The sequence below is a fragment of the Molothrus aeneus genome, chromosome 5, assembly GCF_037042795.1.
Source record: "Molothrus aeneus isolate 106 chromosome 5, BPBGC_Maene_1.0, whole genome shotgun sequence".
In the NCBI taxonomy this organism is placed as follows: Eukaryota; Metazoa; Chordata; class Aves; order Passeriformes; family Icteridae; genus Molothrus; species Molothrus aeneus.
In genome coordinates, this window is record NC_089650.1 from 22,665,126 (window position 1) to 22,690,978 (window position 25,853).

At 47.2% G+C, this 25,853-nt stretch overlaps 8 protein-coding genes across 8 annotated transcripts; 3 read left to right on the forward strand and 5 right to left on the reverse strand.

Annotated features, from left to right (window-relative positions):
- Window positions 1-4,802: 4,802 nt before the first annotated feature.
- On the reverse strand, window positions 4,803-6,039 carry LOC136556604 (histone H2B 1/2/3/4/6). The gene has a single exon (XM_066549916.1). It carries the CDS (start codon window positions 5,271-5,273, stop codon window positions 4,893-4,895), a length of 381 nt encoding a protein of 126 aa, XP_066406013.1. The 5' UTR covers window positions 5,274-6,039; the 3' UTR covers window positions 4,803-4,892.
- Window positions 5,596-6,186, forward strand: LOC136556603 (histone H2A-IV). The gene has a single exon (XM_066549914.1). It carries the CDS (start codon window positions 5,614-5,616, stop codon window positions 6,001-6,003), a length of 390 nt encoding a protein of 129 aa, XP_066406011.1. The 5' UTR covers window positions 5,596-5,613; the 3' UTR covers window positions 6,004-6,186.
- On the reverse strand, window positions 6,110-7,643 carry LOC136556602 (histone H1.01). Its single transcript, XM_066549913.1, has one exon. The coding sequence runs from the start codon at window positions 7,622-7,624 to the stop codon at window positions 6,965-6,967; it is 660 nt and encodes a 219-aa protein (XP_066406010.1). The 5' UTR covers window positions 7,625-7,643; the 3' UTR covers window positions 6,110-6,964.
- An 8,485-nt stretch (window positions 7,644-16,128) lies between these two features.
- LOC136556909 (histone H4) lies at window positions 16,129-16,629 on the forward strand. The gene has a single exon (XM_066550343.1). It carries the CDS (start codon window positions 16,149-16,151, stop codon window positions 16,458-16,460), a length of 312 nt encoding a protein of 103 aa, XP_066406440.1. The 5' UTR covers window positions 16,129-16,148; the 3' UTR covers window positions 16,461-16,629.
- A 647-nt stretch (window positions 16,630-17,276) lies between these two features.
- LOC136556723 (histone H2A type 2-C) lies at window positions 17,277-17,679 on the reverse strand. The gene has a single exon (XM_066550092.1). It carries the CDS (start codon window positions 17,677-17,679, stop codon window positions 17,290-17,292), a length of 390 nt encoding a protein of 129 aa, XP_066406189.1. The 3' UTR covers window positions 17,277-17,289.
- An 874-nt stretch (window positions 17,680-18,553) lies between these two features.
- On the reverse strand, window positions 18,554-18,964 carry LOC136556916 (histone H3). The gene has a single exon (XM_066550353.1). The coding sequence runs from the start codon at window positions 18,962-18,964 to the stop codon at window positions 18,554-18,556; it is 411 nt and encodes a 136-aa protein (XP_066406450.1).
- Window positions 18,965-20,251: 1,287 nt separating this feature from the next.
- LOC136556725 (histone H2A type 2-C) lies at window positions 20,252-20,654 on the forward strand. The gene has a single exon (XM_066550093.1). The coding sequence runs from the start codon at window positions 20,252-20,254 to the stop codon at window positions 20,639-20,641; it is 390 nt and encodes a 129-aa protein (XP_066406190.1). The 3' UTR covers window positions 20,642-20,654.
- Window positions 20,655-21,299: 645 nt separating this feature from the next.
- LOC136556941 (histone H4) lies at window positions 21,300-21,806 on the reverse strand. The gene has a single exon (XM_066550390.1). The coding sequence runs from the start codon at window positions 21,780-21,782 to the stop codon at window positions 21,471-21,473; it is 312 nt and encodes a 103-aa protein (XP_066406487.1). The 5' UTR covers window positions 21,783-21,806; the 3' UTR covers window positions 21,300-21,470.
- Window positions 21,807-25,853: the final 4,047 nt, after the last annotated feature.

Consider the following 25,853-nt stretch of genomic DNA (forward strand, 5'->3'; position numbering starts at 1 on the left):
GCTTCTGTGGTAACTCTGAAGTAGGACACACACATCCTGTGAGGTTCTGCAGGACATGTAAGCGTCAGTTCAGGCTGAAGCCCCAGGAGCTCCAGCTGCCTGTGGAATGTGACCATTTCACTTCTCCCATGGGGCTGGGAGCAGGGATTGCAAAGCCCCCACATGCAGAGAGCAGAACAGACTCAGATAAATTTGGCTTCCTGTGGGGCAGTCAGTGCAGCCTGGTGATGCTGAGAGCACAGGGGGAGGCAGCTCTGGGTAAAGATGGTTTTGGTATGTTGAAAGATTGGGCCTATGCCATTCCTGTGGTGATTTGTGTCTTCTTTTCTAAGTGGAATGGCTGAAGGCACTGACCTGGCTGTGTCCCAAGAGCTTAAGGGGAAAAAGGACCCCAAAACTTGGTCATGTGGAGTGTCCAGATTGTTTCTTGTTGAGGTGGCTGCTCTTTGCTACAAAAGGAAAAGAGGATGCATACCTGAGACGTGTGCATTTCTTCACAGCTCTGATACTGCACAAAAGGAGGTCAATACCCCTTCATCTGTTACAAGTTCAGATTTCAGATGTAGCACTCTGTGCACTCTTCTTATTTCAGGAATTATTTCTTCCATTTTCCTACGACCTTTGCAAGTAAAAATATCTACGTGCACTATGAGCAGGAGTGCAAGTACAAAAAGGTTATGGATTTTATGTGGGATTAAAATTCCCATCTGTTCTGTAACTCTTTTCAATCTACTTGTTTTCCAGTTGTAAAATGAATTATGCTCATAATTGCCTCCTGAGGTTTTCAGTGCTAAAAATAAAGGATGAACTTTTTTGATTAATACCTTCTATCATTTTTGACAAGGAATTCTTTTGAAAAAAGCATTTTGATAGGTCTGCAGTCAGATAATTTGGTTCTTTGTAGGCACGAAAGAAATCTAACCTGGAAACCCCCTTTCCACCTACACAGGCCCCTGGTTCTGTGACCCCAGTCCTGGGGGAAAAGCTGCCTCTGCTCCTTGAATGCTCCATCCTTCCTCACAGGTGTGTGGGTTGGGAAGGGAGAAGTTCCCGGCTGCATTCCCACCTACTTTCAGCCTCTCCTCCTGGGAGATTTCTGCCATGTCTTGGCTGTGCTGTTCTCTGAATGGCACAGCCCTTAGACCAGGTATTTGCAACCTGGAGTCTCATTGTTTTTTCATTTACCATCTGACCTGGGCAGATTTTCATCACTGCCAGAAAACATTACAGCAAGGTGGGTGCAAAACCAAATATTTTTCCCTAGCTGCAGTGAATACTTTCTCCTGCAAGTGTAATTATTTTAAAATGTAATATTTTCTGTTTAGAATGGAAAGAAAAGCCTCTGGGAAAGTAACATTGGGATAATTTGTCTTGGGTGTCAGGTAATTCTATTCTGTGGCCGTTAAAGAAAAAAAAGAAATTCAGGTTTGAGAGCAGATATTGGTTTACTTCATTAATAAAAATGAAACAAATATTAAAAAACCCCAAAGAAACACACAAAAAAAAAAACCCACCAAAACAAAAACCCTCCAAAAACACCCCAAATCCCCAGGAAGTAGCAAAAAGTTCCTACAGATTGTCAGTGATTTGTTCAGGTTTTGGTCCAGGTGTATGGCATCTATTTCTCATTTCTGATTCACTGCTCAGTCAGTTCACTAGAGAATGCAGGTATTTGTTTGCCCAGCTGCTCTATTTCAATTTGCAGAAATTAAGAGAGAGAGAGTGTTTTCTTTTTGAAACATGATGATGAAAAACCATAAATTTTACTGCAGGAATGGTCATCTGGAGAAAATATATATTCTTCCAGGAGTGATAATAATTTTATTATTCTAATAAAAATAAAATTGGGGAAATTTTTGTAACTGCTTGTATTGTTCTTCAGTGTTCTTTTTTTGCTGCTTACTTACTAAGCTGTAATTTCACTCTGATCATCTGAGATATAAAGAATTGCTGGTATAAAAACATATTTTGACAAAAATGTTTGTGTTACAAAGTGGAAATATTCCCCCATATTTCAGATGCTTGAATCAGGACACATTTTGATGGTAAACATGGCGGGTAGATTAAAAGACAACATGCAGGGCCTGTTTATAGATGACACATTCAAACACTTCCAATATTGAGAATTGTTGGGAGTAATGACTTTGCTTTGCACTGGAAGGTCAGCAAGCTGCAGCCCTAGGGCACATGAGCTGATGAGTGTAAACTTTTTATAAAAATGGTGTCACAAACACTGACCAAGCTGAAAGTGGCAAGACAGGAGCAGAATGAAGATGGACCAAGGGACCAATCCCAGGAATGAGATAACTTCCAAAGGAGTTCAGCCCAGTGACCAAAAATATCAAGGAGACACCCAGGGACCAGCACCAGGAATTAAATTATTGTATTTGGGGATTGGATGGTGGGTGGCACCGATACAATTTGGGTTGCAATCTGCTGTAGGGGGCTCCTCTTTGGAGACACCCGGGTCTATCTGCTCTGCACACTGCATAAAGAAACTTTTCACTCAGTGAACTGGAAACTCCTCTTCAAAGAGGAGCCCAGGGCAGGAGAATTGTTTGAGGGGGCTTCTGCTTTGTTCCTTCATGGTTGGTGGCAGCAGCAGCGGCACCTGCTCCACCAGGGGATGCATTTGAGCACTGCCCTCTGGCTCTGCTGGGTGATCTCACCTGGGTACGGTCCCTGGGAGTACAAAGGGAACTGCTCTGAAAGAAACAGGAAAGGACAGCAAAGAATGTGAATTATGGAAGAACAAGCTGCCATGTGATTTTATACTCACACTATTTGCATTAGTGCCTTTGAGTGTTCATCCTCTTGTGACATGAATTTTTTTAAGATTTGTTATTTTTGCTGAGCTTAAAGCCTACTACTTTTACCTTGGGTGGCAAGAACAAGTTAAATAAATTTTCCATGGAGAGAGCTCAGAGACTTTCTTCTCAGCACTGTTAGAATAATTAGAGTTATGTTACAATCAGATCTGATGTTAAATGCTATGTTCACATCACAGCCCCCTAATATTGCCTTGTCATTCTTAATGAAATTGAAAGAAGAAGTGAGCAACATTTTACTTTCTGTTTAGCAAGGATTTTACTAGACCTAGAAATAATTTCACACACTGAAACAATCTACTAAAAAATCCCCTGAATTTCTGTGATGGCTCCCAGTGAAGGGTCCTACATGGAGCACACAAACACAGCAAAAGGAAAAGGAACACTTCTGAGCTGGGCAGCCAAAGGCATCCCTGAGCTCCTGCTTTGAACCAGGCAGCAGCGCTGTCCCATGGCAGCTGAGGTTTGAACTGGGGTTTTTCACATGGCTGATTATGTGCAGAATGGCCACTGACAAATTCTTCTGGTGGCCATCTTCAACTGTGAAAACATGAGCACTTCTTTGTGCTTTTCTGGTGATCCAGGAAGGCTTGGAAAAGCCTAGAGTGGGATATACAATGGTTTATTAATCTTTTCAGGTATTAGACATATACAGGCACTCAGAAAAAGCAACCTGTGTTTGAGAGTTTGCACTAAAGCACATGGAGAGATTGCAAAACCCCATTTCAAGCTGATAAAGAAGAGTTCGGAGAACGCCTCTTCCCACTGGATATCTGAAATCCAGTCTGAGAAGTGCCCATAACCCTTCAAAATGAAATTAACATTTATTAGGTAATAGGTGACAGATTTATGAGAGACCTGGTACCTGTCTCATTACCTGTCCTACCAAAGGATATGCAAGTCAGTACTAGAAAATTCATTTTGTCGTTCTGTGGTCCCTGCGTGAATTATGTTCAGAAGTTCACAATATATAGTTGAAATATAGGATTATTCAGATCCAGTTTGGAAGTGATAATGGCTTTGATCTGCATCCACGGTGGCATGTTATTATCCAGATATGGGAGGGGGTGACTGAGAAAGCCTGCACTTTGAGCCTCATTAGTAGCTGTGTGATGAGACCTGGGAGCTGACAAAGCCTAGAGTGTCGAGTTTCTTCGTATTTCGTACTTTTAAAACAATCAGTGACAGATTCATGCAGAAAAGGACAGATAGGTTAGAACACGAGTCTTCCCGTGTTTTCCTCCTTGAAAGGAGAAGCCAAAGCAGACGTGGGGAGAAGCCAGGCAGTTACTGTAAAAAAGAAAAAAACCATGAACAGAAAGATTATAAAGACAAATGGTGAAGATAAAGGAGTTTAGAAAGTGCTTCTGTGTTATATTGGTCACTGGGCTATTTGCAAGAGTTGAAGGTAAATGCCACTTACCGCCGCCGCACAAATTCCTTTGTAGCACAGTGCGCTGTACTCATCTCTCACTGCTGTGACAGAAATAACCGCGACCGGCAAAAACTGCAGAGACTGAGCACCATCGAGTGGCCGATCCGACAATAGCAATGCTGTACAGGGATGAGTATCCATGAATAATTTCGATTCCCTGCTGCCTAGAAAAACCCAGTTAGATCCCTATCCTTCAGTTTACAACAGACATAACATGGAAGCTTGCAACAGTAAGGTGATATTTAAATTTGTGAAAACATCACCTAAAAAAAACCAAACAAAAAAAAAAAAAAAAAAACCAAAAAAACAAGCAAACCAAAAACCAACACCCCCAGCGATTTAAAACCACCTTTACAGACATTTCCTAGTTACTGAACGTTCATTAACAGTAAACTGGAGAGCATATTATCAGAGCAACCCTTTAGTATGCAGAACACAAAAATCTTTAAAATATACTAAAAAAAAAAAAAAAACAAAAACAAAAAAACAAAACCCGCAAACCTTTGGACACAAAGATTCCACACTACGAAACAATAAAGTGTTTCTTACTTGACTGTTCAGCTCTTTTATTGAAAAAGTGGGTGGCTCTTAAAAGAGCCTTTGGGTGAAGCAATATTTCAGCTGAGTATTTACTTGGAGCTGGTGTACTTGGTGACAGCCTTGGTGCCCTCGGACACGGCGTGCTTGGCCAGCTCGCCGGGCAGCAGCAGGCGCACGGCCGTCTGGATCTCCCGCGAGGTGATGGTGGAGCGCTTGTTGTAGTGCGCCAGGCGCGAGGCCTCGCCCGCGATGCGCTCGAAGATGTCGTTGACGAAGGAGTTCATGATGCCCATGGCCTTGGACGAGATGCCCGTGTCGGGGTGCACCTGCTTCAGCACCTTGTACACGTAGATGGAGTAGCTCTCCTTGCGGCTCTTCTTGCGCTTCTTGTCGCCCTTCTTCTGCGTCTTGGTCACCGCCTTCTTGGAGCCCTTCTTGGGCGCGGGGGCAGACTTGGCCGGCTCAGGCATTTCGACAGCGGTGTCTCTTCCTGCACCCACGAATCGGCTGCGGATTCAACCCCGGAGGGAAGTGAGAAGCACGGCTGCGTGCGACACATTTATAGCGCGCCTATGCAAATGAGCGGCTCCTGCTCTGCACACGTTCATTGGCCAGACCACGAAATGATGTCAGTACTCCTCTGTATTCGCGTCTGATTGGTCAGAATTGGATCCTTCTTCTCATTGGCTGCCTGCCCAAGACCTACTTCTCAGCCTATCAGCGCAGGGTTGAGGCAGTAAAGCGAGCGCGGAGCGAGGCAGTGCTGAGTGTTGCTGTTCTTGTGCCGGAGGAGCGAGTGAGTGCGGGAAGATGTCCGGGCGTGGGAAGCAGGGCGGCAAGGCGCGGGCCAAGGCCAAGTCGCGCTCGTCGCGGGCCGGGCTGCAGTTCCCCGTGGGCCGCGTGCACCGGCTGCTGCGCAAGGGCAACTACGCGGAGCGCGTGGGCGCCGGCGCGCCGGTGTACCTGGCGGCCGTGCTGGAGTACCTGACGGCCGAGATCCTGGAGCTGGCGGGCAACGCGGCCCGCGACAACAAGAAGACGCGCATCATCCCCCGCCACCTGCAGCTCGCCATCCGCAACGACGAGGAGCTCAACAAGCTGCTGGGCAAGGTGACGATCGCGCAGGGCGGCGTGCTGCCCAACATCCAGGCCGTGCTGCTGCCCAAGAAGACTGACAGCCACAAGGCGAAAGCCAAGTAAATCTCATCTGACTAACAACCCAAAGGCTCTTTTCAGAGCCACCCACAAGATCCTAAGAGAGCTGAGTTACCGCAACAACGAATGCCGTTTTGCATTAACTACTCAATTCTTGTTTTAACTTATTTTTTATTTTTGGTTGGATAAAGTAGCAACGTTTTCCATGTTTGTGATAACAAAGTCTTGCCAAAACGTTCTCCTCTCCGTGCAAGTTCTTCCTGGTACGGGCTATTTTCCGTTTAGTTCTTACGTCTCAGAACATACGGACACTATTCGCTTAGAGTTCCCGTCCCACCTCCCCTTTCCGCCTCTTAAAGCGGCTGACGCAGTTCCAGAGATAGGAGGCGTAATCGTCTTCGGGGAAGGGAGGGGGAAGGGCAGCCGGCCGGGATTTCCGCTGGCCAATCCTTGGGCAGGGCGGGCTTTTTCAATACTTAAAGCTTTCTTTCTCATCAGGAACAAAAGGATTGGGAGAGATCAGGGCTATTTTTGTGTCCGTAAAGAAACCCTCCCCTCTTACCCCCCAAACAGACAAAGGTATTTACGGAAATAGTTAAGAAGAAATAATTCACTAGATTAGACATGGCTCAGTAGTAGCGTGCCTAACAATTGCATTATTTTGTTACAAAACATATCTTTAAAAAAACGTACAGCCGATCTTTTATCAAATCATTATAAAACATTGCTTCTTGGTAGTCAAAGTAATCACTTGGGGAAAAAACAAAAGTCTACACTTCCCTAAAGTCGCCGCGCTCTACCGCGTTCTTAACTATTTCTTTCGGTAATCCCTAGGAAACAAAAAACACAAGACACAATTGACCTCTTGACGACTTACGAATTGCTGGACCCCTGCTGCAGGTTACGGACGACCTCGGTGCATCAGCTCCTTTAGGGAAAGTGTGGGTGGCTCTTAAAAGAGCCGTTGGATAACAAAATATATAGAACAGAACTCTCCTGGTACAATTTACTTCTTTTTGGGCGCCGCCTTCTTCGCCTTGGCCGCTTTGGGTTTGGCTGCCTTGGGCTTGGCCGCTTTGGGCTTCACGGCCTTTGCCTTAGCCGGGCTCTTGGCCGCCTTCTTGGGGCGCCCGGCCTTGGCGGCTTTCTTGGGGCTCTTCGCTGCTTTCTTGGCCGCTGCAGCCGCCGGCTTCTTGGCTTTCTTGGGGCTCTTTTTCACCGCCGCCGCTTTCTTGGGCTTCTTGGCGGCGCTGGCGGGCTTCTTGGCCGCCGGCTTCTTGGGCTTGGCCGCAGCTGCTCTCTTCTTCGGGGCTTTCTCCTTCACTTCCCCGGGTTTCTTGTTGAGGCGGAAGGAGCCGGAGGCGCCGGTGCCCTTGGTCTGCACCAGGGTGCCCTTGCTGACGAGGCTCTTGAGCCCCAGCTTGATGCGGCTGTTGTTCTTCTCCACATCGTAGCCGCCGGCGGCCAGCGCCTTCTTGAGCGCGGCGAGCGAGAGCCCCTTGCGCTCCTTGGAGGCGGACACGGCCTTGGTGATCAGCTCGGTGACGCTGGGCCCCGCGGGCTTGCGGGCTTTGGAGCCGCTCGCCGCCTTCTTCGGCTTCTTGGCGGCGGCCTTGGCGCCGGGAGCGGGCGCATCGGGGGCGGCGCTGGGAGCGGTCTCGGACATCGCGGCGGCTGCCTCGGCGGAGCGGGCGAACACAATTGGGCTGGCCCGGGTCAGATGCTCGTATTTTTAGAGCGGAGCCGCGCCGTGATTGGTGCGCTGCAGAGCCCGCCCCGCCGCACGGCCGGGGAGCCCTTCGGTGTGCTCGATTTGTGTTTCTTTGGACTAACAAAAGTGTGTTTTCCTCGGAATTTCTGCCACCAAATCGGCCGGTTTCCCCGGTGAGGGGGGAGAAGAGCAGGTACTTGCGTTCGGGAGAGTTTCCTGCGGCAAACACGCGATTTGAGTTAAAGGAGAGGCGATAAATCCCGTGTGCTGCTGCTGGAGAGACCTCTGAAGGGAGAAACTTTTGTTTTTCCTTGCAAATTAAAAATTTCCTTTTGATATAAATGTTACGGCAACGACTCAGTCTTATTCTTTAGAGGGTTTTCTTGGGGTCAAAGTTGAAAGCTTACGATTTGAAGCTATTTTGACAGTTTAAATTGATTTTGAAGAGGAGGAAGTAACACAAACTCCTTTTTCAGCTCTGAATATGGATTAAGAACCGGTTCCTTTGACCATGTGTTTTACCTACTAAAACGCTAAAGTCTAGTGAAATAGTGTCTCGTACAGCCACCTATTCCACTTTTTATAGAAACATAAGCAATTTCTCATTATCTGGAGACTGATGAACAGAGTTGGTTTATTTTGTCTTACTGGGATTTCAGTACAAGGGAGGCAAAGTTACTCTGCTGCCCTACGTGGGGTGTTTTTGTTTGTTTTTGCTACGAATTTTTCTACCAAATATTAATTAAATCAATCTATTTGCCTGTCGTGTTCCATATTATTTTGAAGTATATAGTAATTTAAAACCTTATGTTACAAAACTGCAGTTTTGTAAAATAAAGCAATGTCCAGCACTTGTGTTGTTTATGGAAATTATCTTTGTCTCTGGTAATTTAAGATTTGCAAGGAGTATCATTGCAGTTTAGTAAGCATGCTCTTCATTCCCAAAGAATATTATCTTGTTTTATATTTTCTCTAAAAGTAGTAGAATTGTAAATCTTATTGCTGTTTGGATTTTTAATGTGTCTCACAGAATATGGCTACACAAAGGTTTAGCTAAAGCCTCTGAATGCTGAATCCCCTTCTCACTCTAAATAAAACCCACCTAATTATTACTTGTGCATTTTACAGCAATCACTGAAATAAGGAAATACTTTTATGACAGAAACTAGAGCAATTTGTGATAACCTGAGTTTTAACAAGGGGAGAGGTAGGCCATAGGTCATTCCTAAAGAACCAGGAAGGAGCAAACCAACACTGGTATCTGGTGGAAGATGGTGAAATATGCTGAGCAGAACAGAGCTCTGGCTTAATGTTTCATTAATCTGTAACTGACTGTGAAAAAAGTGTATTATCCATTGTCTTTTGTAGTTGTTTAAGAATCACAACAACTGCACTACAGCCAGCCCTTTGGTATTACTTGATATAACATGGAATGTGAATACAGTATTTAAGTACATATTAGCAACCAGAAATTCAGAGTGTATGAGTAGATAGTTTTGGGAAAATGCAATTCTATTTCTGTGTCATGGTTTTATTTACAATGGCTGTTTTATAAATACTAAAATGTGTCTAAGATGAGAGATTTAGCTTGCTGTAAAATAGTGTTTCAGGGAATGTGAAATTATGAATAAATGCAACGAAGGGGAAAAATGTGACCTCCACCCCATAATGATAAAATACCATAAAAAAGGTTGCAGTAAAAATGCACCTGAGCTCTGTAATGCTTTAAGAGGAAATTAACTGAGAGAAGAGCTAATCAAATTGTGATTTTCAAGGTCTTGTTTGGCAATACTATGTAACACGAAGAAACCTTCAGAAATTGCAAATGAAGGTAAAATGTTTTGAAGCCTTTATCCTGTGTATGTAAAACTATGAATTAACCTTTCCATTGATTTGGCTGCTTAATGTAATAAGGTAGCAATTGCTGGGAAGATATGAAATTTAGCAGTTGCCTAGAGACTTCATTGCATATAGACAGAGGAAAAGCATAGGCCATGAGTGACATGTCAGCAAAATGAAAAATTCCTTTTTGCTTATTCTTGGTGCTTTGAACACATTTTTTTCAGTAAGCTTCACTGAAGGAATTGTAAATATTCCAGCTCTCATTTATGTCTTCACAGAGTCTTCATTCACATTTGTTGGTGGCAAAATTGAGGTGCCTATATTGGTCACTATCCCAGTTTTCTGCCTGGCTTTTCTCCCAGCAGTTGCTACTCTTTCCTCATATCCCAAAAAGCCTACTAAGTATATATGTGTCAGCTTCTGGTCTTCAGCTACTTTTTAGTCATTTAAACTGAAGTAACTTCAGAAATTTCATTAAAAAAAACAAACAAACAAACAAAAAAAACCAAAAAAAAACAAAAAAAGAAGCTATTTTTTAAATGGTGTCGAAGCAAAGAGAGAAACCTACTTTACTGATGCAGAAATGCTGCTCGGAGCACATGTTCTTCTTTATGTGAAAGAAATACATACAAGAACAATATTTTGGAAAGTTAAGGTGTATTTGGCAATTTTAAAAAGAGCTGCTCCGGAGTCAGACCAGATAGTTAAAAAAGAATAAACAAATGTACTCAGGAAAAGAAAAAATGTGGTGAAAGATTACCTAAAAGGCAGAAGTGGTAGTGGTTTATCTCTAGCTGAGTGGTTTATCTCTAGCTGAGCAAATGAAGAAGGGAAATAATCCTGTTTTAGATATAGGATATTGTGGAAAAATATCATTGGGAAGACATTACATAGACTGCTACATGCAGTTTGGTTTTCCCAGTGAGACTGGAGTGAGGTAGAATTCATCATTCAGTAAGAGAAGGAAAGTAATATCAGGATCTCCGGAGATACTTCTGAAGACACCACTGTAAGGTCTATTTCACATGAACGACTTCAATCCTTTTCACCTTATGGGCACCCCAGCAGCCCACACTGCATCACAAACCTGCAACCTGAGCCCTCCCTGCAAATTGCTTCCCTTCAGACACTCAAATCTGTCCAACTTTCGCAGTTATCATTAAGACCTCTTGGCATGAGCAAGGAGACACAGGAAGCGCAGCCAAGGGCTGGCAGCACACCTGAGAGCTATCAAACGTTCCCATCTGCAGTTTAGGACCTGCCAATACTTGTTCCTACGAAAATAAGCTGTGGGTTATATTTAGGTATGTCTGCATTAAGGAGAGGTAGCACAGTAGTTGTTCCCAAGCAATTTTGTGAGGAGGCATTAGCATGAGAGCCAGCCACACAAATGTGGCTGCTGGGCTGCTCTGCCTGCCGCAGCTGAGGGCTCTGTTCAGTCATTCCCAGCAGCTGAAGGAAGCACAGCTGCTCTTACACACCAGAGCCTCTCTCTGGTGGCCATTTCCAGAGAGATTTAGGTGAGGGCCTTTACATGATGTGCTGCATTCCCACATACATGTTCCACAGGAAAGAGGTGTAAATGCTGCCTGCAACCATGATTACACTCCCATTACAGTGTTACACCCATGCCTGACTTGCCCTCAGTGACATCATCTTTCATCTGAGTTTCAAATGTAATAACACTTGTGTGATCCAACCAGCCAGCACAGTTTAGCAACTTTTAACACTTAGCTAAGGAATTTTAAAGCAAGACCTACCAAACTACAAACTTGTTGCAGCTCAGCAGAACAAGTCTCTGCCTACATAATACTAATGTGTCTGCTGCTACTGCTGTTAAAGCTCCTAAAGTGTACTGAGGTCACATAAGGCCTTTTAAACTCAGGGTATGAGTGAGCACCTGTAGGGAGCAGAACAAATAGGGTAGGGCAAGGGATGACTGTCCACACAGATTCATCTTCCTGGAATGTTGTACACTCCTCCCTGTACCCTTGGTGGTTAAGGGTTGGGGCACCTGTGGTGTCCTCCCTTCTTCATTGCATGGCATGTAATTTGGCAAGTTAAAATCTATAGTCTGAAACCTGGATATGTCCATAGTTAGGAGGCACTGGGAAGGAAAACCTTCCTGGGAAAGCAAAACAAAAAAAAAAAAGTCAGCAAAAAATGCAGGGGGTCAAAATCTATCTGAGAACAGATAATGATGAAAAAAATGGACTTTGTTCTTTACTCTTTGTTTATTAGTTTAAGGCATATTTACTTTTATTCACACACAATGAAAAAAAAGGTCCTCAGTCAGATATCAAATAATAGAATTATTTCTATCTAAATAATTTGGTCTTCTAAAACTAATCCAAGCCACTTGAAAAATTGTGTTCTGGACCACCTTGGCATGGTTTGAATGTCATCATCAATGGGAGACTGAGAACACCTCAGGCCCTTAGACAAACTGTTCCTGAGAGGTGAACAGCATTAACAGCAGCTGCATCAGCTATGGCTCCCCAAGGAAATTTTGTCCTCCTGAATGGAGAGTGCTTCACTTTGACTGCATTTAGTGGTGAAGTCCCCCAAGGAAGGGTGACACCATGCTGCCTTTCCACAGCAGCCTCTCCATAGCACGGAATCCTGGCTGCTCAGACTAGTCAGCGGCTCACACTGAGGGATGCTGGGCTGCACACTCTTCCTCCCTGCAGCACTGCAGCACTGCTGTGGATTTTCTGCCCTCCACACTTTCCTGCTTGTGTGACAATGCTGTCTGTGACTTCTGGTGCACGGGAGGGAGGAATGTGATTAATCTAAATGTCACTTCCCACTCCAGCCAGAAATGTGTTTGGAACCTATGGAGGGACCAAGTGTCCTGGACACATCATGCATGCACAGCTGTTCTGCAATCTGCCATCTTCCTGGCTGCTGACACCCCAGACACTGATGTGACACGCTTCCAGGTAAATTTGGATTGGCAGGCAACTCATTTTTTGCCTCACAGGCACTGACAGTGGCACCCAGGCACAATGTAGGCTAAGAGCCAGAGCCCTCTGTAACTCACCGTGCAAAGGTGCTCTCCTTAAATGGTGCTGCCTTCCTGTTATTCTCCAGAGGTATGAAGGTGAAGCAGGTACTGGCTCTAGACAAGGCTCTTTGTGCCATCTCTCTAGAACAGGAGTACTGCCAGTTAGCATGAGGGAGCTCGCTGTTTTTTAGGCTGTTTTCCCACAGAAGGGAACAAAAAGGTTTTGCAGGGTTGTTCACTGTGTAAGTGTTGTGCTGCAGTTCGTGTTTTTGCAGTACATGCTTTGCAGCCTGTGGTCTAGTGCCAGAGTAGCACTATCTCAGGTCAGTATGTTGTGCAGATTGCCAGGGGCACTGGAAGGGCTGGCTGGGGCCTGAATTTCCCCCTGATATATCAATGATGTCAGCAACTTGTCACCTCTGCTGTCATACAGTTAGGTAGTTGGGAATCTGGCTTCAGAGGCTTATGAGACTATATATGTATGGTTTGGGCACATTCAGGAAGAATATATTTCATCTGTTTTGCCTGCAAATTACCTTGGTCCCAGAAAAGATTGGCTTCCATAATGACTGTATTAAAACTAAATCTTGTTCTTTCTGTCAGTTTTTGTTTTTTGGTTTTTGGTTTGTTTTTTTTTTTGCTTTGGAACTGAAAATGCCATCAAGATTTTGTTGACTTGGTTTTGAAATAGGGAATAGAGTAACAACTTTAACTTTTGTGTTCTGTTTGAGGTTAGTAGTTTGTAACATCTGTCATTTAGTTGTGTGGTTAGCAAGACTTGCACAGGAGGGCAGCACTGAACAGCCAGGAGCAGGGAGCAGCAGACATGCAGCTGTATGGAAGTGGTGAGTAAAGAGAAACCTGCTGGGGCTTGGGTTTGCTCAGACTGCAGTGAGACATGTACAAGGAAACTTAATAGCTGAAATTACTCAAAGCTGTTGAGGAAGGGGCCTGGTATCAGTAAGGTGAACTTCTGAGTAATTCCAATGTTAATTGCCAAATCTAAGGCATGGTCTTTTTATTAAAAAATTTGCTAGGAAAAAAAAAAGGAAGAAAGAAAATAAATATAACCAAAACCAAAGTGGAGGAAAATTGCAATCTGTTCTGGTTTTATCAATTCTTTAGGCCTTTGTGTGCTTGAGTACATAGAAAGGCTTTCAAGGGCTATCACTGTCAGCTACACCAGTGGAGGAAGACAGGAATTTTTGTTTGCATTTAACACTAATGAAAGTAAAGATGGGTTCTTAATCTTCAAGTCTGTTTGGGTTTAGAGTTTTATTATTTTCATTTTACAACATATGCTTACTGTCCCTACATGGTGAATGGTCTTAGCTTTAGTTTGTGGTTTTGTTTGGGTCTTTTGGATTGTTTTGTTTTTTTTTTTACCTTCCCCTTGGGTAGTAGGATTATCTGGTTATGGTCCCTTCAAACTTGAGGGACACACAAGCTCTGTTAGGCTAGTATTGGCAACACAAAAGCTGTAAGTCTGGGAGAGGTCAGAAGAATACACAGTGCAGTAGTAGAACTTGTTTCTTAAGTTAGTAATATCAGCAGGGATCCAAGAGTGGGGAGAAATTAATGGGTGTTATGAGCAGGACAGCCTTGAGATTCTGCTCTCTTTGAATTGCATGCTGGAGACATAATTATTATGCTTGAAGAAATGAGAAATTAACAAGAAACTTCTTTCTGGACCAATATCCCAACTGTGACAGAGGCTAGTAAATAAAGAGGGTAAGAGCAATAGGTGATAATCTCATCAAAGTGGTCCTTTAGATTTTAGTGCTTTGTAGGCTGGAGACTCATTGAGTCAGAGGGGATGTCTTAAGACAGAGGTGAATTAGGGAGCAGCAAACGGAGTTTTCTTCTTGGTGTATAGCACTTGCTTTCTCTAGACAAAACGTTTTTCATGTTTTGGGATTTGCTTTAGCATTACAAATCAAAAGGTTGAGGAACAGGTGAGTGGGAGTGGTTGATGGACAGATGAGTGATGGGCAGGTATATTACATGGACTGTATCCCTGTCATTGTGGAGAATTCCATTAACACATGGTTAGCTGTCCTCAGTGTCTGCGTGTGTTATCAAAGGCTGCTGGAAAACATGCATGAAATGAACAAAATGCCTATCAGCAAAGAGAGTGAACTGCATACCCTTCCCTGTAGCTCCAAGATGAAGATAATGCATGTGAAACAGAGAGAATGGCAAGTCATATAAAAGGAGAGATTAAAAGGAAGCATAGGTCTTCAGGGCCAGGCTGGGACATTCTTATATAAAATAACTGAGCTGAAAGGTGCTGTGAAAGAATTACTTCACCATTATATTTTTAGGCCCCATAATTTTTTACCCTGCTGGATTCACTGTGATTAAGGCAGAAAAAAAAAAAGACAGAGTCAATGAGAAAAAGGGTTGCCAGAGTTCAGAGATCTTTCCAAGCCCTTCACTTTCAAGGACTTTCCTCTGTCTCTGTGTGAGTAATAATGTGTATATTTGGCCATGATGAGCTCAGGCAAATTCTCCATATTGAATGATGTTAATTGCATAGAGCCAGTGGGTCCTGAACTGCAAATGGAGGACTGCAGGCATAGCTAACAGAAATGAGGCATGGATTGAAAAGTCATAATGACTGATTTTCAGAGTCATGCAGTTATACCAAAATAACAAAGAAAAATGTCGTAATTTGTAACATTCCCTTCTGAAAGGAAAACGTATTACATGAAGGAATGAGTACCCACTCAGAATTGTGCCAGACCTTTGAAAACATGGGGGTACACAGGAACACAGTTGGCACAGCCATTTTTGTTGTGCATTTGACATATGTTAATAATTTGAATCTAGTTAATTACCTAATGGACATATATTGCATTTTGTATATCACCAATATGTTTGGAATGTAATGTGAAGAAAACAATAAAGAGAGAAAATAAAGGGTGAATGGGAAGGAAACACTGGAGACACTAGGATAGAAAATAAAGGGTGTTCAGTTCATTGCTGAAAAAGTCCTGTGCAGATTCACCACTGATACAATACTCTGAGAATCAGACATAGGCAGCTTTGAGAAAAAAAACAAAAACCGTTTAGTTCTGGTCTAACGTGAAAAATTAGGCATGATTTCCCTCATGCTTCATGGTTTAGAGGACAAATACTAAACTAAGCGCCTGAAACTGACCGAAGAGTTCTTACGTTTATCAGTATATCGAATGCCTGAATGGAACCCCAGCAGTGAAATGAGGTCACAGCAGGGCCATAAAAAACGTGTGCGGCGGCCGAAAGCCCGCCACGTCCCTGCGCCGGGGAAAAAAACCGAGGTTCTGCGTTCTCGGCACGCCTGGAGGGGGGAAACCAGGGAAAAGGGGCTCGGGGGAGACGAGGGGCTGGGGAGGGCGAGCGGGGCGGGGCAGGCGGGCAGAGCGGGAGGCGGGGAAAGCAGCCGGGCCCGGGGCGGAGCCGAAGGGGCGGAGCCGAAGGGGCGGAGCCGAAGGGGCGGAGCCGAAGGGGCGGAGGCTCAGCCCGGGCCCCGCCCGCCGAGCCCGCCCCTGCTCCCAACCAGGTCGGACCAAACCCCATAAAGGCGCGGAGCGGGCGGCGCTAGGTCACACTGGCGGTGTCGGTATCGGCAGCAGCGAGCGTGTGACCATGTCTGGCCGGGGCAAGGGCGGCAAGGGGCTCGGCAAGGGCGGCGCCAAGCGCCACCGCAAGGTGCTGCGCGACAACATCCAGGGCATCACCAAGCCGGCCATCCGCCGCCTGGCTCGGCGCGGCGGCGTCAAGCGCATCTCGGGGCTCATCTACGAGGAGACGCGCGGTGTGCTCAAGGTCTTCCTGGAGAACGTCATCCGCGACGCCGTCACCTACACGGAGCACGCCAAGAGGAAGACGGTCACGGCCATGGACGTGGTCTACGCCCTCAAGCGCCAGGGTCGCACTCTCTACGGCTTCGGCGGCTAAAGCCTTGCTTACTTGCCGGACCGCCGCCACAAAAACCCCAAAGGCTCTTTTAAGAGCCACCCACCTATTCCTTGAAAAGAGCTGTATCGCTGTATTTTGATATTCGTTTAGTGCTGTATTTGTCTCTGATTTCTTCCCTTTCACGCAGTACCCTTCTTCCTTCTCTTTTCCGTCCCCCATCGGGTAAGTCGGGCTGCTGTTCAAGGGCCTTTCATAGAGGAAAAAAACACAAACCGAGGACAAAAGAATTAATTGCCCTTTCCTAGGAAAGTTTGAGCGAACTGCTATAAGCTTAAGTTCTGCACAACAAGGTGCCGCAGCATTCATTCTTTTCCTTATTCCCCCTCGCCCGTAACCCAAAGGCAGCAGGAGAACCAACTACGGCGCCCACAGCAGTGAGCCTCTGGAGGAGCTTCTCCCGCCCGCCGCTGCCGCCCGCGGGAGCCCCGGGCCGTGGCCAGGGCGGGTTTGGCGCCCGCGCCATTTCCTAAAGCCCGCGCGGGACGCGATTGGCTCCGGGACATTCCGCGCTCCCTCCGCCCGCGATCGGCCCGGGACAGCGGCTCTCTGTGCGCCGGGAACAGAGAGATCACACCTATCCCATCCGTACCAACAACGAACACGCAACCCCGCCAGAACCGGCCCGGGTTAAATACAGCGAACGCACGCCAAACCACACACAAACTGAGACAAACACAGCCGGCCCTTTCTTTCCCTTCCCCGCGGCACCCGGGCCGCAGCATTTCAAGCTCTTCCTCGAGACTGTGGGTGGCTCTGAAAAGAGCCTTTGGGGTTCGCTTCTGGGCTCCGGACGCTTCCGCCGCCCGCTTTACTTGCTCTTAGCTTTGTGACTCTCCGTCTTCTTGGGCAGCAGCACGGCCTGGATGTTGGGCAGCACGCCGCCCTGCGCGATCGTCACCTTGCCCAGCAGCTTGTTGAGCTCCTCGTCGTTGCGGATGGCGAGCTGCAGGTGGCGGGGGATGATGCGCGTCTTCTTGTTGTCGCGGGCTGCGTTGCCCGCCAGCTCCAGGATCTCGGCCGTCAGGTACTCCAGCACGGCCGCCAGGTACACCGGCGCGCCGGCGCCCACGCGCTCCGCGTAGTTGCCCTTGCGCAGCAGCCGGTGCACGCGGCCCACGGGGAACTGCAGCCCGGCCCGCGACGAGCGCGACTTGGCCTTGGCCCGCGCCTTGCCACCCTGCTTCCCACGCCCGGACATCTTCCCGCGCTCCTCGCTCGCTCCGCACACAAAGTCCCGCCGACACCGACACGCAGCGACACCGACACTGCCGCCCTCAGCCCTCCGCCTTTATATCCCCTCCCTGCACGCGACCGCCGCCTCCTGATAGGCCGAGCCCTCCTCTCGGGGCACGCGCTGCCCAATGGCGCAGCGAATCTCACGCTGACCAATCGCGACGGCCGCAGCGCCCAGAGGCTACGCCCGCGCCCTCCGACTGGCCAATGACGAGCCGCGGAGGGCGGGCCTCGGCTCGCGGCCCCTCCCACGGGAACCGCCGCTCCCGCCCGGACCGGCGGGGCCGCGCTGCCCCGTCCCGCGCTGTGATCGCTCTCTGCCCTGTGCTAGGGTTCTTCTAAAGCCGCCGGGCTGCACTGTGCCGGTTGGAGGTGCCGGGTCGAGGACACAAAGAGGAAAAGAGAGACAGTGGGGCGGTGTCCGTGAGGGGGAAAGGGGGGACGCAGGGGACACGCACGCTCTGAGAGAGCAGTGAATTTCCCCTTGTTCTACGGTGGGTTTTTTCCCCGCGGTTTCGGACGCGGGGACGTTTAAAACCGTTTCGATCCTTATTTCGAGCTTATAAAACCTCATACACTTCTCCGCATCTGAAAATAACTCTCTCCTCTGTATCCCGAAATTGAAATATATAAAGTGCAGCACAACACTACCTTTGCTCTCTCCAGAATTGTTCAAGCTGTATACATAATTGTATAAGGTGGGTTTTGGTAAGTGCACGTATGAGCGTAATGCAACACTTTGTGTAACAGCTCCTTTTACTGTGTTTGTGGTGGCTCTTAAAAGAGCCTTTGTGTTGATTTAGATACTTTAAATACAGGTAGTAAAGTTCTGACACGGCTTACGCGCGCTCTCCGCGGATGCGGCGGGCCAGCTGGATGTCCTTGGGCATGATAGTGACGCGCTTGGCATGGATGGCACACAGGTTGGTGTCCTCGAAGAGCCCCACCAGGTAGGCCTCGCTGGCCTCCTGCAGCGCCATGACGGCCGAGCTCTGGAAGCGCAGGTCGGTCTTGAAGTCCTGCGCGATCTCGCGCACCAGCCGCTGGAAGGGCAGCTTGCGGATCAGCAGCTCCGTGGACTTCTGGTAGCGCCGGATCTCGCGCAGCGCCACCGTGCCGGGCCGGTAGCGGTGCGGCTTCTTGACGCCGCCCGTGGCCGGCGCGCTCTTGCGGGCAGCCTTGGTGGCCAGCTGCTTGCGGGGCGCCTTGCCGCCCGTCGACTTCCGCGCCGTCTGCTTCGTACGCGCCATAACTCCCGCTACCAGCGACTAAGTGCCGACCAACAGCGGCTATGAACAGCTGCCCGTGTTTGGGGAGTATTTATAGCACTGGTGCCTTCTCTGATAGGCAGATGGATGAATGCTACATTTGATTGGTTGACTCAAATTTTAAAATTCCCGCCCTTAGCCGATACCGCCTACCCTTTACAGACTCTATTCCTACTGAATACTCAGTGTTTTTGTAAAAAGCTATAACGTGTCCTATTTCTGTTTGTGGTATTTTTAAGACTTGGTATTTTTATTAGCTGACGAAATTTAACTTGAATACTAAACCACGGAAGCCTTCAAGCTTCTATTTATATTATGCAATTTTATAATTGCATTTTGCTTCCTACTTCACTTAATCATCCTTTAAGTATGAAAGTTTCCCTTCTATTTTCGTGGGTATATTTGTGCAGAATTGACAAGGACAAAAATTCACTTGAAAGTACTTGTAGTTTTATTTACATACCTTAAGCTGTTACATGAGTATGCAAAATTAAGTGGGTGAAAATAGTAGATGAAAATGTCTACGTGAAAATAAAAATTTAAAAGTATATTGAAGCAAGTCTTTTCAGCCCCAGAATAAAAAACAGAGCTTTCAGTTCTTGCTGGTAATAGACTGATACGTAAAATTTAACAAGCAGTTATGAACAAGAAGGCATGGCTAGGAATCAAGGCTTGTAAAGGAAGGTTTACATTCATTTTAAGTTTTAAGTTTAGAGCCCCTTTTTTAAAATCGGTCCCGCTAAAAATGTAGGAGGGCATTGCTCCCTTGTCAGTGCGTGCGTGTCCCCTGCGTCCCCCCTTTCCCCCTCACGGACACCGCCCCACTGTCTCTCTTTTCCTCTTTGTGTCCTCGACCCGGCACCTCCAACCGGCACAGTGCAGCCCGGCGGCTTTAGAAGAACCCTAGCACAGGGCAGAGAGCGATCACAGCGCGGGACGGGGCAGCGCGGCCCCGCCGGTCCGGGCGGGAGCGGCGGTTCCCGTGGGAGGGGCCGCGAGCCGAAGCCCGCCCTCCGCGGCTCATCATTGGTCAGACGAAGGGTGCGGGCGGGACCTCTGGGCGCTGCGGCCGTCGCGATTGGTCAGCGTGAGATTCGCTGCGCCATTGGGCAGCGCGTGCCCCGAGAGGAGGGCTCGGCCTATCAGGAGGCGGCGGTCGCGTGCAGGGAGGGGATATAAAGGCGGAGGGCTGAGGGCGGCAGTGTCGGTGTCACTGCGTGTCAGTGTCGGCGGGACTTTGTGTGCGGAGCGAGCGAGGAGCGCGGGAAGATGTCCGGGCGTGGGAAGCAGGGTGGCAAGGCGCGGGCCAAGGCCAAGTCGCGCTCGTCGCGGGCCGGGCTGCAGTTCCCCGTGGGCCGCGTGCACCGGCTGCTGCGCAAGGGCAACTACGCGGAGCGCGTGGGCGCCGGCGCGCCGGTGTACCTGGCGGCCGTGCTGGAGTACCTGACGGCCGAGATCCTGGAGCTGGCGGGCAACGCAGCCCGCGACAACAAGAAGACGCGCATCATCCCCCGCCACCTGCAGCTCGCCATCCGCAACGACGAGGAGCTCAACAAGCTGCTGGGCAAGGTGACGATCGCGCAGGGCGGCGTGCTGCCCAACATCCAGGCCGTGCTGCTGCCCAAGAAGACGGAGAGTCACAAAGCTAAGAGCAAGTAAAGCGGGCGGCGGAAGCGTCCGGAGCCCAGAAGCGAACCCCAAAGGCTCTTTTCAGAGCCACCCACAGTCTCGAGGAAGAGCTTGAAATGCTGCGGCCCGGGTGCCGCGGGGAAGGGAAAGAAAGGGCCGGCTGTGTTTGTCTCAGTTTGTGTGTGGTTTGGCGTGCGTTCGCTGTATTTAACCCGGGCCGGTTCTGGCGGGGTTGCGTGTTCGTTGTTGGTACGGATGGGATAGGTGTGATCTCTCTGTTCCCGGCGCACAGAGAGCCGCTGTCCCGGGCCGATCGCGGGCGGAGGGAGCGCGGAATGTCCCGGAGCCAATCGCGTCCCGCGCGGGCTTTAGGAAATGGCGCGGGCGCCAAACCCGCCCTGGCCACGGCCCGGGGCTCCCGCGGGCGGCAGCGGCGGGCGGGAGAAGCTCCTCCAGAGGCTCACTGCTGTGGGCGCCGTAGTTGGTTCTCCTGCTGCCTTTGGGTTACGGGCGAGGGGGAATAAGGAAAAGAATGAATGCTGCGGCACCTTGTTGTGCAGAACTTAAGCTTATAGCAGTTCGCTCAAACTTTCCTAGGAAAGGGCAATTAATTCTTTTGTCCTCGGTTTGTGTTTTTTTCCTCTATGAAAGGCCCTTGAACAGCAGCCCGACTTACCCGATGGGGGACGGAAAAGAGAAGGAAGAAGGGTACTGCGTGAAAGGGAAGAAATCAGAGACAAATACAGCACTAAACGAATATCAAAATACAGCGATACAGCTCTTTTCAAGGAATAGGTGGGTGGCTCTTAAAAGAGCCTTTGGGGTTTTTGTGGCGGCGGTCCGGCAAGTAAGCAAGGCTTTAGCCGCCGAAACCGTAGAGAGTGCGACCCTGGCGCTTGAGGGCGTAGACCACGTCCATGGCCGTGACCGTCTTCCTCTTGGCGTGCTCCGTGTAGGTGACGGCGTCGCGGATGACGTTCTCCAGGAACACCTTCAGCACGCCGCGCGTCTCCTCGTAGATGAGCCCCGAGATGCGCTTGACGCCGCCGCGCCGAGCCAGGCGGCGGATGGCCGGCTTGGTGATGCCCTGGATGTTGTCGCGCAGCACCTTGCGGTGGCGCTTGGCGCCGCCCTTGCCGAGCCCCTTGCCGCCCTTGCCCCGGCCAGACATGGTCACACGCTCGCTGCTGCCGATACCGACACCGCCAGTGTGACCTAGCGCCGCCCGCTCCGCGCCTTTATGGGGTTTGGTCCGACCTGGTTGGGAGCAGGGGCGGGCTCGGCGGGCGGGGCCCGGGCTGAGCCTCCGCCCCTTCGGCTCCGCCCCTTCGGCTCCGCCCCTTCGGCTCCGCCCCGGGCCCGGCTGCTTTCCCCGCCTCCCGCTCTGCCCGCCTGCCCCGCCCCGCTCGCCCTCCCCAGCCCCTCGGCTCCCCCGAGCCCCTTTTTTCGGCTTCGTCCCCTCCGGGCAGTGGCGGCCCCAGAGCTGTGTCTGTTATTCCAGCGGGGCCTCGCGGTGCTGCCTGTCCGGGCTCGCTGTGTCACGGCTCAGGTTCCCGGGACGGATGCAGGCTCTGCACTCTTGCTCCGGGGCTCGGCTGCCCCCGCCGTCTCCGCGAATCCTCAGCGTGTGCGTGCGTTCCGCTCTCCCAGTGGCGGGCTCCTGAAAAGCAAAAAGCATTGGGAGCCTTTTTCCCGAACTTCGCTCTCTTCTCCCCTGCTGCACAGCATGTAATTTTTTTTCTAACTTTGCCACATCACTTTTTCTACCCGATGACATAACAGAAACGCATTTTTTTCTTCCTATTGTTGTTGCTCTTTCAGATTTACAACACGTATTTTCTACCTTACTATGTTGTTTTACCTACAGCACAACATATTTTTTTTACCTGTCAAATTTGAGTATAAATAACCCATATTTTGGGCGTACTAATTTTTTCCAAGACTGGGTGCAGAACTTCTAGTTTAATTTCCTTTTATTTCCTTTAGTGAGTAGCACTATATCCTCTTAATCTCTTGTTGTTCTTATGCTGTGTACTGTCTACTAGGAACTTATGTGACAGTACTTTATAAAGAAACTTAACCAAGTACAGCTTGCAGTGAAAATAATTGCCAGAAAAGTGTATGTCCACTTCATTAGTCTTTCTCCTTTTTTAGAGATGTATTTTGGGCCTACATGTACTATGGAACCCTTTTAAGCACTACTTCATGTGAATATATATATCTATAAATACTAGAAAATAATGAATAGCTTAATAATGTATAAAAGCACTGGCTAACCATGGCAAGTATTGTGTTAATTAATCATAAAAATTCTGAAAGAATTTCCAACAGTTTTTCTTAATTTATTTGTCCCATTTAAGTTTTCCTAGATGGGTTTTTTGGGGGGGAATTGTTGTTTTTTGAGGGATGTGGTGGTGTTTGGTTTTCTGCTTGATTTGGTTTTGGCTTGGTTTGTTTTTTTCTTTCACAAAATCAGTAGGGAACTATCATTTTTTGTGGAAGATATTTTGATTTGTATGTTACAAACACACAAGTTGACTTCTTTATATTTCACTAGTGAGGACCAGCACTGAATGTGAGTTTATCAGCTGTGAACTGAATCTCAAAATGACTTCCAGCCACAGGAAACAGCAGAAATTGCTGTGAAATGGCTGCCCTGGGCTTTATATGCCTCCAGATGTTTACAGATATGCAGAGCCTTGGAAACCAAGGTTTCTCAATCACTGTATTTTTATTTAGCACTTTTTTGAATAATATTTTCACTCACTTATGAGCCATCTGGTTATATTCCCCTCTTTTATCTACCACATTGCATGCTGAAGAATCCACCAGATAATCTCCTTTTATATGCAACAGACAAAACCTTCACAAAACTGCAAAGAGCAGGGACACACTTTTCCTTGAATTTTGGTTATTTACTCGAAATTCCAAGCGCCAAAGACTAGATTAAAGTTCTCTTGGAAGCTTTGCTTCATTCATCTGCAATTTACACCATTAGGTTAAAAATAAATCTCCCTCTTTTGTGAGTCCTCAGTAAAGAGATTTTAATGCAGCAGTATTAAGATAAAAGAAACATTAAAAAGGAAGGAGGAATTAAGTAGCTTTTTTTAGAAGAAACAATTTATATTTTAAGATAGTTTAATAGAAACTGAAAGGGGAAAAAAAACATGTTTTAATGTTACAACAAAAGATGTATTTTGTTAAAACTACAACATTGACTTAATAAGCTTTGAAGCAGGCATGCAGACATTCCATTCAATGCAGAAAGACCTGGAGTGGTCTAAAGTAACCCCCAGAGTCTGGTCTGCTACACAGTAACAGGAATTCAGTTACCTGGTATCAATGGAGGTGGGGAACTCCATGAACTGATTTTGCCCTGTGAGGGAAAAGAAAAAAAATCCACACTGTTTAGAAATTTTGCAAACATCCTTGACTTCACTCACTACACTGTATAAAACCTTTATCTGCTTGTGCCATACCTGGAGTTTCCAAAGTGCAATTCCTGTTCATTGGTTGTAGACAAGAAGGCCTCACTCACCTCCTGCTACTACAATTCTGGAAAACTCTAACATCCTTCCCAGAAAACCACTCTAGGTCACAGCATTCTTCACTCAGCTTTGGGAATCTGACCTGAAAGTGGCTCTTTGTATTCCATGCTTATTACCAGATCTGTACTGTTGACTAAACATAAAATGTCCCGTCTCACAATCCACTTTTTTGCCAGCTCCAGCAGCAGATTTAGGTCCTATGCTGTGTCAGAAACTCCTTATGTTCCACTTAAGAAGGAAAAAAAATTACAGTCCATTTGTGTTTCTGCATGCTGAGCAAGAGGATTTCTGTCCTCTCAATGGTATTAGTGGACAAAGATTGAAAGACAGAGATACAGTTTCCATCTGTGTTTGAATAGTGTGAACCTTCATTTCTGTGTTTTAAGAATTGTTTCATTTCCTGAAAATGAGGCATGCTCTATTGCATAAGGAAAAAAAAAAAAGAAATAAAATTTATATGTCTTTCAAATGTGGAATACAGACTTTTTTAACATCCTGAAGTGCATATCTCACCTTAGGCCCTGGTCTCTACCCAGAAATTATTAGATATATAAAATAAGATTACTGTACAACGAAGCCAGGAGACTCACCATTGTGGAAGTCACACTTGATGAAAAATTTGGGTGCTGCTCATTGAGGAAAGGGGCCATGAAAATACTAAATCAACTTTTGTTATAGGACATTTTCACTTTACTAGTCATTCAGAAAAATAAATGTCAGTGGGCGCAGAGGAAAATAATGACAGCCTTTCATTTATTTAAACAGGAATAGCAAAGATTCATTGTTTATTTTACATTAGAACACCCATGCTAGGCATCAGCTTTGAATTTGGCATTAAAGCACAGAAAAACAATAATTTCTTACTACCTACCCTATTTGTCTTTGGAACAGGGGCAGGGGTAGATGTCCAATTTTTGTAAGCAATATGCATAAAGTGTAATTAATTTACAGCATGTGTAGGATTTTGATGCAGAACATGAACACACTTGGCAATGGCTCTCTTTTTTTTCCCTTTTCCCCTCTATTAACCTTCTAAAAAAATTCTGGGCAGAATCTCTGTACAGGCCTGTGCTAATTCATAAACATGTTTATTCCCTGGAAAGAAAGCAACAATATTTTACTAAAATATTTTGATGTTTCTATTGATATTTGCTGATTTTAAAAATATGGGGATGGTGAATGGAGTGATGATACCCAAACACAACTTCAATGTGAAGAAAAGATGGAGCATCAAAGCCTTGGGAAGACTCCTTGGTATACACATGCAAGTGCACCAACCTGCTGTGTTGAGCACATATTCCCTTTTTTGGGTTTTTCTATAGGGGATGAAAAAATAAATTTTAGTCTACAGTGGCTGAGAAATTAAAACCCACTTACTGGATTACAGTACAAATACTTGGATGATTCTAAGGTATTATGCTTGAATACCCAAAAGCAAAACACAGCTGAAGAAAAAAGTCAGGCAAGTGATCTCTGACTTGCATCAACACTCAGGTCTGCCCTTCCTGCCTTATGCTCACCTTTGTTTTGGTCTGCACTGAGTAGGAGTTCCTAATGGTTCATTTCCCACGAGCATCCACCCCACCAATCTGTCATTTCTTGGTCTCTCACAGTGGGTAGGGGTTATCTCCAAGGCTCAGTAATGTCTCTCATGAAGGAAAGATGAGCTTGAGAGAGTAGAATCACAACTCGAA